This window comes from Vicugna pacos, chromosome 12 (assembly GCF_048564905.1).
Source record: "Vicugna pacos chromosome 12, VicPac4, whole genome shotgun sequence".
Classification (NCBI taxonomy): Eukaryota; Metazoa; Chordata; class Mammalia; order Artiodactyla; family Camelidae; genus Vicugna; species Vicugna pacos.
The window spans coordinates 62,904,452-62,920,403 of NC_132998.1; the positions used below are offsets into that span (position 1 = coordinate 62,904,452).

At 51.4% G+C, this 15,952-nt stretch overlaps 1 protein-coding gene across 1 annotated transcript; it reads left to right on the plus strand.

Moving 5' to 3' along the window:
• The first annotated feature begins 1,312 nt into the window (after positions 1-1,312).
• UPK3A (uroplakin 3A) lies at positions 1,313-9,087 on the plus strand. The gene is made up of 6 exons (XM_072973956.1): positions 1,313-1,429; positions 2,408-2,563; positions 3,455-3,734; positions 5,369-5,451; positions 7,000-7,132; positions 8,773-9,087. Exons 1-6 carry the CDS (start codon positions 1,378-1,380, stop codon positions 8,930-8,932), a joined length of 864 nt encoding a protein of 287 aa, XP_072830057.1. The 5' UTR covers positions 1,313-1,377; the 3' UTR covers positions 8,933-9,087.
• Positions 9,088-15,952: the final 6,865 nt, after the last annotated feature.

Here is a 15,952-nt window from a genome sequence, read left to right on the forward strand (position 1 = left end):
TGCCTTTGACACATCCCCATCATTCTTTGAGCGCTTCTTTATTCTGGATTTTCCCTGTCCCAGTCCTGGAGTCGCCATCTCTGCAGGGGCCCTGGTGCCATTTACCGGGGAGTAGGGTTTCGGGTCCAAGAGTTCTAACTGAGCTCTTGCAACTGGTGTCATTGCTTCTAGGCCCTCTCAGTAGACTGGGCTAGAGGGTTGTTTTGTTACTTCTTCATAACGATATTATTCACTGAAAAGACTGCAGAGCCCTTCCTCCACTCCAAATCTCCCTCATGCTATGCTGAGAACCCAAGTTCTGACAGCACCAGTCTTAGGGTTGAAAGTCCCAAAGTTGCCTCCAAACTGCTCTGCCTCACCCACTCACCCCCCCCCCACTGCCTCACTAGTGAGAACCAGGGTCTGTTCCATTTCTCTTTGTCCTTGGAGGATTCTCCACCAAGGGAACACAGGCAGGCAAGCTGGATTCAAAGTCCCTCAGACAGTCCTTTTCTTCAAGTGGTTAAGTCATCAACATCACACGCAGGTTCATTAGTTACTGTTGGGTTCCAATTTTAATTTTTCCCCATCCTTTTACTTTTATTTCTTAACTGTAAATCCTAATATTTAAAGTGCCCTGGGAGATGAGCAAGGTTCCTGATGCTGGAGGGAACCATCTAGTCCAGATGAAGACCCTGTCACTATTTTCAAAATCCCCTCCTCCCCCCAGGAAGCAGGCCTTAAAACCCCAATCCATCTTTTGAAACAGCCCTGGGCTGGGTGGCAGGACGCCAGCACTCCACCAGCCTCGGCGTTTCCAGGGAGCCCACTTGCAGCCCTGGCTGACCCCTGGCCTCCCTGGGCCATGGTCTTGCTCCTGTGAACTAGAAAATTCACACCAGAGATCTGCGTACAGCTCACAGATCCAGGACTTCAAGGTTTCCATGACACCACTTTCCCCGTTAACCCGTTTCATCTTCGCAAGAGCCCAGTGATTGGTGCATACTAGGGTTTCCGTAAATAGAATTGCATAAAGAAATTAGCGCCCTCACTTTACAGTATGGAAACTGACGCTCAAAGAGGGGATGGTTTGCCCCTAAGGAATCATTAGGCGAGAGACGCCGTGAAGGCTCCGTTCCAGCCTCGACACACAGTAAGGGCTTTGGTCGGGGCTCTGGGAAAGTCCCGCGCGGACAGACTTGTGCCCTGGACGCCTCGCGCTCCCAGGGAGCCCGGGGCGGGGTGTATGCAAATATCCTGCGAGGAGGCCGAGGATTGGCTGGCTCAGGCAGGGGCGGGGCGCGCCGGGGCCCAGGGCCCGCAGGTGCGCGGAGCGGGAGAGGCGCGGTGCCCTCTCGCTGCCTGGACCACCCGCCCTGTCTCAGCTTCTCCCAGGCGATGCCTCCGCTCTGGGTCCTGCTGGCCCTCGGCTGCCTGAGACTTGGCTCGAGTAAGCGGGGGATGAGAGGAGGGGGCTATGCCCAGGGAGGGGCGTGTCCTGCATGCACCTTGATCCTCCGGAGGGGTCTCGATGGGAAGTGGCATTAGGTTTGGGAACTTGACTTACTCACTCCAGGAATAGACGTGAATGCCTGCTCTGTGCCAGGCCCTTGGAAGGCTCTGGGGGCCCAGATAGTAATAATAATAGCCAACAGTGTTAGTAAGCTTCCTCTGATGTGGATTTAAGTGCTCTGTGTTGGCTGCTGTAAGACATAAACAGGAGGCTGTGGGAGAGCAGAGGGGGACTGGTCTAGACTCACAGTGATGCCTGGACTCGGGAGCTGGAGGGATATTTCAGGTGAAGGAGCAGCATGGGCGAGTTCAGGGAGGAGGGGGTGGCATGCTGTATCCTGGGAACATCCCATCTATTGTCCATCAGTGTGATTGGAGCACGAGGTCAGGAAGTTTGCATAGAGCTGAGGCTGCAGACCCAACGAAAGAGGGTCCAGCACTTTAGGGCCTCGCTGCTTCTCCAGAGAGGCTGGGCTGTGTTGGAGCAGGGTGCGGAGCCAGGAAGGGGCCCAGCAGGAGAGCGACACAGTCAGGTTTGCAGGTTGGAGAGCAGAGGACGGGGGAGGGCTCCTTACTAGGGTCCAGGTGAAAAGGGTGGACTCTAAGACTGGGCTGACGGGGGTGGAGAAATGCTTAGGAGGGGCAGTGGGGTTATTGGCGACAGCATGTCTGTTGCGGGGAGCAAGAGGGTAGCTGTTTAGCTGGATTGCCCAGTTTCTGGTCAGGATCGCTGGGTGGGGACAGGGGTGAAGCTTGTGTCTGAGACAAGTTCCTGAGATAGCCTGTGGGGAGAGTGAAATCCAGTGCCTGGCACACAGCAGGTGCTCAGTAACTGCAGACGTGTGTGTGCAGGGGGTGCCCACTCATGTGGCCAGTTTTGCCAGGGGTCAGCCCCTATCCTCATTGCCTCCTCCAGGTGTGAACCTCCAGCCCCAACTGGCTAGTGTGACCTTTGCCACCAACAATCCCACGCTCACCACCGTGGCCTTGGAAAAGCCTCTCTGCATGTTTGACAGCTCCGTGCCCCTCCCTGGCACCTACGAGGTCTACCTCTATGTACTGGTCGACTCAGGTAAAGGTCCTGCCTCCCTTGGGCTACTCAGAAAGGGTCTTTGACCTGTCTGCAGGGAAGCGGGAAGGAGGCAGGTAGAGGGGTGCTCCATCCCTGGAATTAACCTGACCCATGCACCTCACCAACACGCACCGGTGTCTGCTCTGTGCCAGCCCTGGGCTGGGTGCTGTGGTCACAGACGCGTCTCTGTCCTGGAGGGACATCCAGCCTAGCAGGGGAAATAATGCCACCACCAATCACTGAGTATGTCTATTGTGGCAGGTGCTTTGTACACCTTACAGCCAATAGTTACAAGCAGTCTGCCAGGTCACTGTAACGGTGCCCATCACAGGGGCAAAGAATCGGGGCTCACAATGGCAGAGTAATTCACTGGAGCTCCCAGAGCTGGAGAACAAATCAGATTCTCTGGTCCTCAAGTCCAAGTCCTTGCCAAGGTTTCTCCAGGTGGTTCAAAATCAGGGTGTGGGAGGGAAGCCATGCATTCGGACCTGCCAGCTCTGGCCTCACCCACACCTGTTCACTGGCAGGATCCTGGGATCGGAGAGTAGGAACCCGATGACAGCCTCTTATGTTTCTAGCAGCCAGGCATTTACACCAGCGCATGTAAGAGCATCACTTTATTCTTTCAGCAGACATGTACTGACTGACTACCTGTGCCCAATCCCAGTCCCAGCCTGTGGGCACTGCAGAGTATTTTTCTCCCATTTCACGGAGAGTCAGAGAGGTAAAGTGAGTTGTCCAAGGTCACCCAGCAAGTAAGGAAGAAATCCTAGGACCAGCACAGCGCTGGCACAGAGAGGATGCTTAGGGACATTGGATGAATGACTGAATGGGTGACCGATCTAAGGTGGCCAGGAACCTCACCCCCAGCCCCTGGCACTACCTCCACAGCCAGCTCCAGGAATGCCTCTGTACAGGACAGCACCATGACCCCATTCAGCTCAACATTCCAGCAGACGGAGGGAGGAAGGACAGGTCCCTATAAGGCCGCAGCCTTTGACCTGACCCCATGCAGTGACCTGCCCAGCTTGGATGCTGTCGGGGATGTGTCTCAGGCCTCGGAGATCCTGAACGCCTACCTGGTCAGGGTGGGCACCAATGCGACCTGCCTGTTCGACCCCAACTTCCAGGGCCTCTGCAACCCACCCCTGTCAGCAGCCACGGAATACAGGTGCGTGTAAGCGGCAGCGGGAAAGCGGCAGGTGGGCCCCAGCCCCTGCCTCGGGGCGCCCCTGAGGGGCTACAGTGTGAGAGCCCTTTCTCCAGAACCTACCATGTGCCAGGGCTGTCTCAGGTACCATAAAGGCTTCCTGGCTTCCTGGGCTGGCGACGGTGCCCGGGGCCCTGCGCTCAGAAGGACCCCTCTTGGCTTAATACTCTGCCACTGCCACCTTGAAATTCTTAATTTTTAAACATAGGGGTTCATTTTCCTTTTGCACTGGGCCCCACAAATTATGTACCTGCTTCTGTCCTATCACCTGTGTGGCAGTTCGTTTGACAGGGAAGGAACTGTGGTCCAGAGAGGGAGGGGAGGTCACCTCAAGAAAAGCTGGGCTCAGCACGAAGGTCCTACCCGTATACCCTTCCGTGGTCCACCCCAGCACAGAGGGTCCCTGATTCATTTTCTGAGCATCTTCTCTGTGAAGAGCTGGGGGCTCATCCCTGATCCATGGCCGGGCATCTTACCCAGCCTTGGGTTAGATGACACCCACTCCTGTTACCTTGGAGATGCCTCGGTTGGGGTCTCTGTATCCTCAAGGCCACATTTGGGGCCCAGGCCACCCCTCACCTGCCATCCTCTCGCAGGGCTCGCTCCTCCTCTGGCCTGGGCCGCCGAGCAGGACACGAGTCCCGGCTCGCCCCTTCCCCACCCTCAGTCCTTACTCTGACCTTGTTCTTTTTTTTTTTTTTAATTATTCTTACTTTTTATTGAAGTGTAGTCGATTTACAGTGTTAGTTTCAGGTGTACAGCAAAGCGATTCAGTTATACATGTACATACATACATTTTTCAGAGTCTTTTCCATTATACCTCATTACAAGAAATTCAGTATGGTTCCCTGTGCTCTGACCTTGTTCTTAGTATGTGAAAGCCTCTCCCTCTTCCTTGACCTCGAAGCCCACCCTGCCTTGGGGACACCAGGCACAAATTCCAGCCTCCAGAGTTCCCACCTTCGAATCTTGAGAATCAGAGGATTAAGCAAAATGCTGCATGCTACAGAGATTTTAAGGGTCTTCATTTTTTTCTTAAGTGTCAAACTGGAGGCTGTTGATTTCTTTGTTCTCAGAACACCTGTCATTTTAAACTGAGGGTGAAGAAGATCTAAAGCTGGCTACTTTGTACGGAGTCCCCTGGTCTTCCTTTATGATTTGTAACACCTGACTGGGATGTTCTGCATATAAAGTTAGCCCTTATCACAGGGTGGTGGGGTTGCAAGCAGATATTACTCCTTTTTAAGGAAAAGTCCCTGCGGTGAAACCTAAGACCAGGCTGGGAATAGAGGAAGGCAAAGATGCAAGGATGCTGCATAGGCCAATTGTCAGCAAATACGCTACATGCTAATAAATACAACAGGGAAACAGGTGCTCCCAGAAGGAAAGCCTAGACTCTGGCGGCTTCGTGGAGGATGTGCTGTCTGACCTGCAGAAAGGGCCCGGGGTGAAGGTGCTGCTGATGCAAAGGCTCCCACCTAGATTTCTATCTCCTGGAAGTCCCAGCTCTGCCCCGACCCCCCATCCTCTTCCCCCTCCTTCTGGCCGAGGCTCACAGGATGGATAGAAGTCATTCTCTCTCCACTTCCTTCCAGGTTCAAGTTCGTCCTCGTCAATATGTCCACGGGCTTGGTCCAGGACCAGACCTTGTGGTCAGACCCCATCCGCACCCACCGGCGTAAGTGGTGGGGCAGGGCTGGGTGGCGGTCCTCAAGGGAACCTGGGAAACAGACTCATGCTGTCACTCGGAAGTCTCCCCAGACACAGGCAGGCCATTGGGTTATGAGGAAAATGCATCTTGAAAGAATTTAACCTGAGAAATCCTCCTCCCTCCCTCCCTTCCTCAAGAGCAGGAGATGCCGTGACCGAGGAAGATGAAGGATTTGCGGGTGTCTGGGTGGGCTGCGCGGGTGTAACTGAAGTCAGACTCAGCGGCATTGCCAGCCCTGATAGTGTATTTGCCTCCAAGGGGCATGGAGTTTATCCTGCATTTAGACCCAGCCGGCCCCTTTGTTGAACCCTCAGGACAACATTTCCATGTAAGATGTTTCCAGAGGCATCTTAACCTCAGGGGCATGGAAACAGCTGGAGACCCAGATGTTTTCCTAAAGATGGGTAGGGGGAGTCTCACAGGCCCAGGACATCCTGCCCTGTCCCCGCGCAAGCCTGCCTCTGAGTCCTTAACACAGATCCAAGATTTATACACACGGAATCATGTCTGCTGAACTTTAGGGGCAATGGAAGAGATTTCCAAGGGAAATTTTGCCGGCCTGTGACCCTAACTTTAGAACTCGCCTGCACCACACCTCAGCCTCCATGAGGTGACTGCTTGGCACCCAAGATGGGCTCAGCCTGGAGCACAGCGCTTTTCCCCTGGAGCCTCCTGCCACCCACGGTGTATGTGGCTGGGCGGCTCCTTCCCACCCTCGGGGCGTGCCCGTGCCTCGTGGTCCCGCTGAAACAGCACTGCCCTAGGGGCGAGAGTCCCAGGTTCAAGCCCGGCCTCTGAGCATCACTGCTGTGTGAGCCCTTCGGAACCCCATTTTCCCATCAGAGAAGTGGGAAGGAGAAGCCTTGCTGTTTTCCCAGACAAAAGCACCAGGCCCAGCCCTCTAGGGGCACAGCCTGGAGGTCAGTCTGTGCAGAGAATGTGTCCTTTGGGACCAGACAGACCTACAGGCTTGAGGCTGGATTCTAAGAGCCCTTGCACGTGAACTCAACCTCCCTAAGCTGCAGTGAGCGGTCTGCAGAACAGGGGTCTCGTGGGATCTCTGTGGGACACTGAATGCAAAGTGCTGGCTCACAGGAGGACCTATAGGTGGTTTGTCCATTTAGTTCCAAAAGGGGGACACCGGCCAGAGCAGAGGGAGACCACGGTCCCCCTGGCTCCGTTAGGCCAGGCACCTTTGCTCTGCCTTCATTTCAGTCGTTTGTAATCTGTGTCCCATCCGTCTCACCAGAAGACTTGAGTCAGTTTACAATTTAAAATTATGCAAAAAGGCAGTTAACTGAGAGAGAGACCAGACACACACAAGAGCAAGTTGGGGAGTGGGATGTGGGGGCAAGTCAGATAATTGCACCTCAAACCCAGGGGAGGCAGTCCCTGAGCAGGGTCCTGGCTTCATCCCTGAGATTTTCGGCCACCAGGGCAGGGGCCATGGGTACTCCCCTGGGAGAAGGCTGAGGGGTGCGGTGTCTGGGGAGTAACTGAGCCTGCATCCTGTAGTCATCCCGTACTCGTCGATCGACACGTGGCCCGGCCGGCGGAGCGGGGGCATGATCGTCATCACATCCATCCTGGGCTCCCTGCCCTTCCTCCTGCTTGTGGGCTTTGCTGGCTCCATCGTCCTCAGCCTCATGTGAGTACCGGTCAGCTAGGGGCGGGACTCAGGGACACACTCCAACGGTGGGTGGATTGGGGGGTGTCTTCCTAGGCCGGGAGAGCCCAGGAGCAAGAGAGCTGCCTTCCACGCTGGTGGGGCAGGGTCTAGTGAGAGGGGAGCAGGGTCCTGGGGTGTCCCAAGGTCAAGTCTTCAGCAGGGTTGGCAGCGAGGCTTTGTGGGAGGAGCCCAGCTCTGACACAGCTGTGCACTTTGGGCAAGTATCTTATCCTTCTATGCCTCAGTTTCCTCCTCTGAAACTGGAGACTGTAATGAATATTATCTGCCCCGTGGAGCTGTGAGGGTAAATGAAGTATTCCCTGTAGAGCCGCAGGGCAGTACTCCACCCGTTGAGCAGGTATTAGCTTGTGTTGTCATTATAATTCACCCACTTGCGGTACAGATGGGGAAACTGAGGCCTGAGGGGGGGAAGGTGGCCCAAGGTTATGCAGCCAGTTAACCAGAGCTCCTGAGTCTTCTGACTCCATGAGCACCTCTGATGTATGTCAATTTGGATTAGGACTCAAGGTCTCCTGTAGGGTGTTTGGAGCAACTGGTGGGAAGACAGGCAGGCAGTCAATCCATTAATCTTGGGAGAATGGAGCAGGGAGTGACTCAAGGCACCTGCAGGTGTGGGAATCCAAAGGAATCCAGGAAGGGCAGATCCTGCCTGGAGCATCAGGGTGGGCTTCCTGGCAGAAGGACCAGCAGGAACAAACTCTTACCAGGGCAGGGATGAATCAAAAATTCACATGCAGTGTAATTCTCAGGAAGACAGGAAGGGAGACCCAGGGGGCTTTAAAGATAGAGGGTGCTTGTTCCAGTGAGGGTGGGGTGAGCTGATGGAAAAGGTTCTTTGAGTAGGTGGAATTAAGTGGAAACATAGAAATTAGCCAGGCAGGAAAGACTTGTAGGGTGGGTGAGGGATGGAGTAGGGAGGGGACAGTGAACTGGGAAATCAGATAACCCTCTGACATTTAAGTTAACAAAAACACAAATAATAGATGAGATTAACCATCAAGAGACTGGTCTGTCTGGCCAGACCTGGGAGCAGTCAGGATGTGGTTATGTCCCTTCCTCCCTTTGGGTAGCACCCTAATCTGGCACCGAAGGTCCTGTTATCTGACTTTTTCTGAGAACATTTGTCCCCCTACCCTCCCCCTCCCAACTCCAGCTGCACCAATCTTCCCAGTGTTACCCCAGACATTCCCCAGTCCTTCCTATCAAATGCCTGGAATGCCTTTCTGTGCTCCCACTTTCCTTTTTGAGGGCGAGATTAACTGCCTCCTCCTCCAGGAAGCCTTCCGGTGGCTTCCATCTAGACCTGCCCATTCTATCTAGTCACTGTCTGCTGTGGTCTGTTTCCATATACAGTCTTAGCTCTTTGGGGCCATCTGCCCAGCTCATGGTTAAGACCTGTAAATTGTTCCAAAAGAGTGACACCTTCTTTATCCCAGGGCCTGGCACCCAGTAAGTGCTCTGGAAAGACTGGTTAATTGAATGAAGGCCTAAGACGACATCTGTGAAAGCAGTGGCTAATGAGAAGGGTCCCTGGCCAGCTGAGGGGTGTGGGTCTGCTCTGCGCCCCCAGCCCTGACTCTCTTCGTGCCCTCCATCAGGGACACGGGCAGTGCTGAGGGAGAAAACACCCACGACTCCCAGATCACGCAGGAGGCTGTCCCCAAGTCCCTGGGCACCTCGGAGGCTTCGTACACGTCTGTGAACCGGGGGCTGCCCCTGGACAGGGCTGAGGTGTACACCAGCAAGCTCCAGGATTGAGCCCGGGGGGCTGCAGTCTCCCCGAGGGCCTTGCAGGTAGCCACGTTCACATCTAGACCCTACCCAAGGTGGATCAGGCCATGTTGGTCCAACTGCAGGAAAGTGCTTAATAAAATCTTCCTAAGAATTTGAGTTCAGTAAAGACTTAAAGAATGAATGAGTGAGAAGCTGAATGAATGAATGTGGCATTGTCATTTGAGGGGTTGCATTGTTTCTCTGGAAGGTGGGGCACAGGGCTCATTTTCAGTCAAAGCGGAGGTGGAGAGGGTAAGGAGGTTAGGGCTGCCAGGACACCTGGGTTGTCAGACCTCCCTGAGCCTTGGTCTCTTCCTCTGTAAGATGGGAGGTCAGCGCCTCCCCTGATGGCTTCATGTGAGCTTTAGGGGTGCTGTGAGACAGGGTGTACATGCAGTTATTAGATGCTGCTTGGGGTGTGCTGGCTGCGAGGTACTGGAAGCCAATCTGGGCCCTGGGTGTGGCTCTGCTGGCCCCCCAAGTCATCTCTTTCTCTCTAGGGCTCAGTTCCTCATCTGTAAAATGGGCTGATGTAAATGGTTAACTTCAAGGCCATACATGCCTGGGTTCCTTCACAGCTTTCTCTGAGGATCCCACCACGGGCGGGCAGAAGAGGCTGCAGGACAGCAGCCTTCTGCTGGGGCAGAAGGGGAGGGGAGGGGCACCAAGTCCCCTGGTCGGGGGCAGAGGGGCTCTTCCGGCCCTGGGTCTCCACCCAGATGACAGTTCTGTCTTCGGAGCCAGGTAGCAAGTCTGCTTCCCTTTTTGGGACGAGCGAAACAGGTTCCACTTCCCGTCATGGAAAGAAGAGGTTGGTCAGCGCAGGGTCGTTAAAGCAGGAGTGCTGACTGACAGCTGCCAGGAAGAGCCCCAGCGGCTGGTGGGGCGCTCTCAGGGCACCGGATCGTTCACCAGGGGCACAGATGCTGAGACGACATGGTCAGATGCACCAGAGGGGTCAATGGCTGACAAGGCAGGAGGCGTTTGGTCCCTGCGGAATGCGGCTCTCAGACCCCTCCCGTGCAGCAGAGGGCGTAGGACTGAACCGCCATCATTGGGGTGGGGGGCAGTTTGTATTTTGAGGCAAGGCTAAGCCTTTGCCTGCTTCCAGCCAGCCCCATGCAGTCTGAGCAGAACACCCCAGCTGGTGGGTGGGGGTGGGTGGAGGAGGTGGGGCTTGGCTCTTGGGTTCTGGGCTGGACTCAAGCTTCACAGAAACTTCTAATTATAAATACCCACGGAAGCAATTTTTCTAGCTCACTTCTCAGATTCTGAAGGCTCCCCTCCTCCCATGACTGGGAAGGCGAGGCCTTCAGAGCTGAGCTTCCCACCCATAGAGGCTGCCTCATCCTCCCTCCCATCTCAATCATGGTTCATCAATTAGCTAATCACTGTGGACATGCTGTGTGACTCTGGGCAAGGAAGCACCCTCTCTGGGCTCCTCTGACCTCATCTGTACAAAGGGATTCAGAATGCTTGGGAAGTTTGCTCCAAAATAGGTGATTTTGTTCTGAGATCTAATCAGTCACAAAGGGATGGCATTCAATTAAATCCAACCAAACCCTGAAAACTTGGAGCCACGTATCTGGTCAGAACGGAAATGCACAGAGGAGTTGTCAAAGCAGATACTTGGACAGAGCATGGTCTGGCCTTCAACACACAGATCTGGCTAGAGGTGATTTAGGAAACAGAGGAAGGATTTCCTCCTCACCCAGTCAGGGCTGGAATAGTCAGGAGGACTTCCTGGAGGAGGTAGTACTTTTTTCAGATCCCTGCCATTTCTAACCCAGAGCTCCTGAGGCCAGAGGTCCTGGTCCATGCTCTATCACCAGCAGATAGATGCTCAATAAACAGTAACAAGTTCCTGGGATGCCATACATCTTTCTTGTTCCTCCATTTTTAAATAAATGATTCTAAATTTCACAAGCAACGCAGCATACAGTCTGCTTGACAAAAGAGAAGAAGAGCCTGTGAAACCACCACCACATTGAGACAATGGCCACTTCTATCTCCCTGGAAAGTTTTCCCCTGCTCCTTTGTAAGCTCCCTCTCCTGTCCCTCACTTTCCCCCACTGATTTGCTTTCTGACAGTACAGATTCGACGGCACTTTCTAGAATTTCATATAAATGGAACCACATTGTATGGTCTCTTCTTTGTCTGGCTTGTCTCTACTGAGCATAATTTTTCTTTTTTTTAAACTGGAGTATAGTTGATTTACAACGTTGTGTTAGTTTTAGGTGTACAGTAAAGTGATTCAGATATATACATATATTCTTTTTATTTTTAATTTTTTTCTTTTTAATATATACTTATTTTTATTATATTTATCATTATTTTTAATTTTTCCCCTTAACAGAGGCACTAGGGATTGAACCCAGAACCTGTGCATGCCAAGCACACGCTGTACCATTGAGCTATACCTTCCACCCCCTTTTTTAACTTTTTGTGAGTTTTTTCCATAACATTCTTGTTTTTTTTTAATTGAAGTATAGTCGGTTTATAATGTCCTAATTTCTGGTGTACAGCAGAGTGATTCAGTTATGCATATATATATTCCTTTTGGTAATCTTTTTCATTATAGGCAATTGCAAGAAATTGAATCTAGTTCCTTGTGCTGCACAGTAGGACCTTGCTGTTCATCTATTTTATATGCAGTAGTTAGTATCTGCAAATCCTGAACTCCCAGTTTATCCCTCCACCCCCCAATATGTTTATATTCTTTTTCAGATTCTTTTCCATTGTAGGTTATTACAAGATATTGAATATAGTTCCCTGTGCTATCAGTAAGTCTTTGTTCTTTATTTTGTATACAGTAGTATGTATCTGTTACTCCCAAACTCCTAATTTATCCCCCCTCCCCTCTTTCCCCTTGGAACCATACATTTGTTTTCTATGTCTGAGACTCTATGTCTGATGTGTAAATTAGTTCATCTGTGTCATTTTTTAGATTCCACATATAAGTGATATCACATGATACTTGTCTTTGTCTGACTTACTTCACTTAGGATGATAATCTCCAGGTCCATCCATGTTGCTACAAATGGCATTAGGTCATTCTTTTTTTATAAAAGTCAGCATAATTATTTTGAGATTCATCATGTTGCAGCACGTATTAATATTTTGTTCCTGTTTATTCCACTGTGTGACTGTTCTACAATTTGCTGATCTGTCATTCTCCTGTTCATGACCATTTGGGTTGTTTCCAGTTTGGAGTTATTGCAAATGAAGTTATGAGCAGTCGTGGACCAGTCCCGGCAGGGACCCATGCTTTCACTTCTCCTGGGGAAACACCTAGGAGCAGAACCACGAAAAACACCTGCTTATTTTCAAATATTTGGATTCAGAGGAAATTGAAAAAAAAAATACAGGGAGAACCCATGTAGCTTTCACCCAGTTTTCCCCAATGGTAACATCTTATCTGACTGTAGCATAATTATAGCAGATCCAGGAAATTAATATTGGTAAAATCCACAGAGCTGATTCACGTTTGGCCAATTTTACCCTCTGTCTTTGTGTGTATGTCTGTGCAGTTCCATACAATTTTATCACATGTGTAAGATTTGTGTCACCACCACCACCAGCAAGGTATAGAACTGCTAATACTGTAAATCAACCATACCTCAATGAAAGATGCAGAGCAGTCCCATCACCACCAGACTCCCTCCCGCTACCCTTCATAGCCCTCCCACCCCAGCCGCAAACCCCGGATCACTAATCTACTCTCTCCACCGATACAACTTGGTCATTTTTAAAACGTTGTATAAGTGGAATCATAGCGCATATAAAATTTTTTCCCTGTTTCTTATTTTGGGGGAGGTAATTCAGTTTTTATTTATTTATTTATTTCAGTGGAGGTTCTGGGGATTGAATCCAGGACCTCATGCAGACCAGGAACATGCTCTACCACTGAGCTATCTGCATATAACTTTTTGAGATTTTTTTTTTCCCAGCAGCATAATTCCACTGAGGTCTATCCAAGTCGTTGCACCAACAGCGCTTTCTTTTTCATCGCTGAGGGGTGTTTCGTGATGTAATGGACCGCAGTTTGTATACCTGCTGTCTCACTGAAGGGCATTCTGGTTGTTTCCAGTTCTTAGCTGTTATGAATACAATGGCTACAAACAATTACGTAAGGTTTTTTACTGAACACGATTTTTGTTTTTCTGGTATGAATACCCGAGTGCTATTTCTGGGTTGCATAAGGCATTTTTTTTGGGGGGGGGTAGATAATTAGGTTTATTTATGTGTTTTTTAATTCTTTTTTTAAAAAATTTTTTTACTGGAGGTACTGGGAATTGAACCCAGGACCCTGTACATGCTAGGCATGGGCCCTACCACTGAGCTATATCCTCCCCACAAGTGCATGTTTACTTTGAAAAAATTGCCAAACTATTTTCCAGAGTAGCTGGAAACCATTCTCCAGTCCCACCAACTGTGTGTAGGTGACTGTTTCTCTACATCCTCACCAGCACTTGGTGTTAATGCTATTTTTTATTTTACTTTTATTCTGATAGGTGTGCAGAATCCCTTCCCGTCTGTGCACCCCCCACCCCGTGTGAGAGTGCCTGTTCCTCCACACCCTTGGCTACACTCGCTGTGCTCAGGCTTTTACGCTGCGGCCAATCTAGTGGTGTGTAGTGGTGTTCCACCGTGGTTTTGATTTGCCTTTTCCCAAGGAATAATAATGTTGAGCATCTTTTCAGGTCCTTGTGGGCCATTCACATATTTTCTCTGATGAAGCATGTGTTCCAATCTTTTGCTCAGTTTTTAAAACCTGAATTGTCAGGGGAGGGTATAGCTCAGTGGGAGCGTGTTCTTAGCACACATGAGGTCCTAAGTTCAATCCCCAGTACCTCCATTAAAAATAAAAAAATAAATAAACCTAACTACTCCTCCCCCCTCCAAAAAAATTGAGTTGTTTTATTATTGAGTTATATGAGTTCTTAGTATGTTCTAGACTGGGGCCTTAGTCAGATACGTGCTTTGCAGGTTTCTCCCAGGCTGTGTGTTGCCCTTTGACTTTCATAGTGGTGTCTGTCCGTGACCCGACTTCCCTTTTCTTTACAGCCTCCCCACGCTCTCACACGTCTGTCTATTGCCCGTTTCTCTTTTACACCATCAGCTCCACCAGGGCAGGGGCTGGTTTTCCTACTGTGTCCTCAGCAACTAGCACAGTGGGTGTTCATGCCTGTCCCCCTGGCTGCTGGAGTGGGGCGGGGCCTGGACTGGGGAGTGGAGACCTCGGAGCAGCCTGCTGCAAACTCCCAGGCCAGCACCAAGGGGGCCTGAGCTGGAGCATGGAGGGTAGGCGGTGGGGGGAGGGCAGACAGAATGGCCAAGGAGGAGAGCCAGAGAGACTTTTCCAAGCTGTATGTGCCAAGCTCCCCTCCTCCCTTCTTCTCCTGCCGGCAAGCCCATCCTGCCAGCCACACATACCCCACCTGCTGCTCGGCCCTGGCATCACACTCCTACCTGCCAGCCTGTCCAGATGCAGGAACAGCACCAGGAGTTTCTAAAGGAAACTGAGGAGAGGGGAGGTGGGGGAAGGATCCAAAAGGCTTAATTAGCCTCTTTTCTGTTAGAATTTCTACAACCTTTGTGTGTGATGAGGCGATGGTGTTAATACACATGGTATACGGGGTGTGTGGTGTGTGTTATCTACTTAGGGTGTGGTCCAGAAGTGTATGATACTTATATATCTGGCCTTTACACCCGTGCAGGGCATCTGGGTTTTATGATGTGGGCCTTTCCATGGCAACAGAGCAACATACTTCCTTTCTAGGATGGAAGGATTGCCAGCTGGTCCCTGATGTCTTTTCTGTTTCCTCTTTGGAGCACCCTTTCTGGGGCCCCACCTGTGACTCTGACCCTGTTCTCCATTCTGACAATGCAGTGCCCTTTCTGTAGCCAGACAGTCCCCAGCAGCAGTTCCCAGCAGATGCCCGCCTTCCAGCTTGGCCTCAATACTGTGGTCCTCTGGGTCTGTTTCTCAGTCTGCTAAAGGGAGTTAATAATACCTACTGCACAGATGACTGAGTATGAAGATGCGTGGGGAGAGCACATGGCACGGGGTAGGTGCTCGGTAAACAGCAGTGTACACACACACACAAGCATGTCCATTCCAGACGCTAATGTCCTACCGGGCAGCCCCTTGCCGTGTGCCCACGAGAGCGCCTGTGGCATGGAAATGAGTCAGGTCCAACCAGGAGCTCAGGGAGTCAAGCCTCGTGGTTTCACACACACACATTCACTCCTAGGTTCAGTCCACACTGAATGAGACATGCCTACAGCGGCCGGGTGGAGGCTGGGACATGGACTCCTACGCCATACAGCATCCACAACGCGTGACATACACATACACATCCACATACCAGCACGTGCTGGCCCCTGGCCCACCTGCCACACCACCGCCTTATCTGCTCTGAGTGCTCAAGGCGGCCAGCTGGCAGTGCCTCCCAGTACTTTTCCACCACTTGAGAGAAGCTGCATCTCTCATGGATACGGGTGGGAGGGGCATTCATTGTTCCTAAGGTGTCCCTTCTGCTGGCCTTGTCCTTGTAAGACTCCTTGGCTGAGTTGTTGGGTGGAGGGGCTGAGACTTCCAGCCTGTGCCTCAGCTGGAGCTGAACTGATTACTCCAGCTCCACCACCCTGGGATGCCCCGACCCCTGCACCTTGGGTCTGACCTCTGACAGCCCCAAGCCCACAGGGTCCTATTTATCAAGGTTCATGCTGGGGTCTAGGGCCTTGAGGGTTTGGGCTGTGTCTCCTGCAGGTCCAGGTGTAAGAAGATTGGGAGTCTCTGGAGAAAGAGAATCAGGAACGACCTTCTTGACATAAGAGAAACCATTTTGGACTCAGCCACTTTGTGATCCAAGCCTGGTCACTATGCTTGCCCTTGAACAGGTCTCAGTAATCAATTATTTTTCTAATTAAAAAGAAAAATTTGGGGGGAGGTAATTAGGTTTGTTTGTTTGTTTACTTTTTTAAAGAAGGCACTGGGG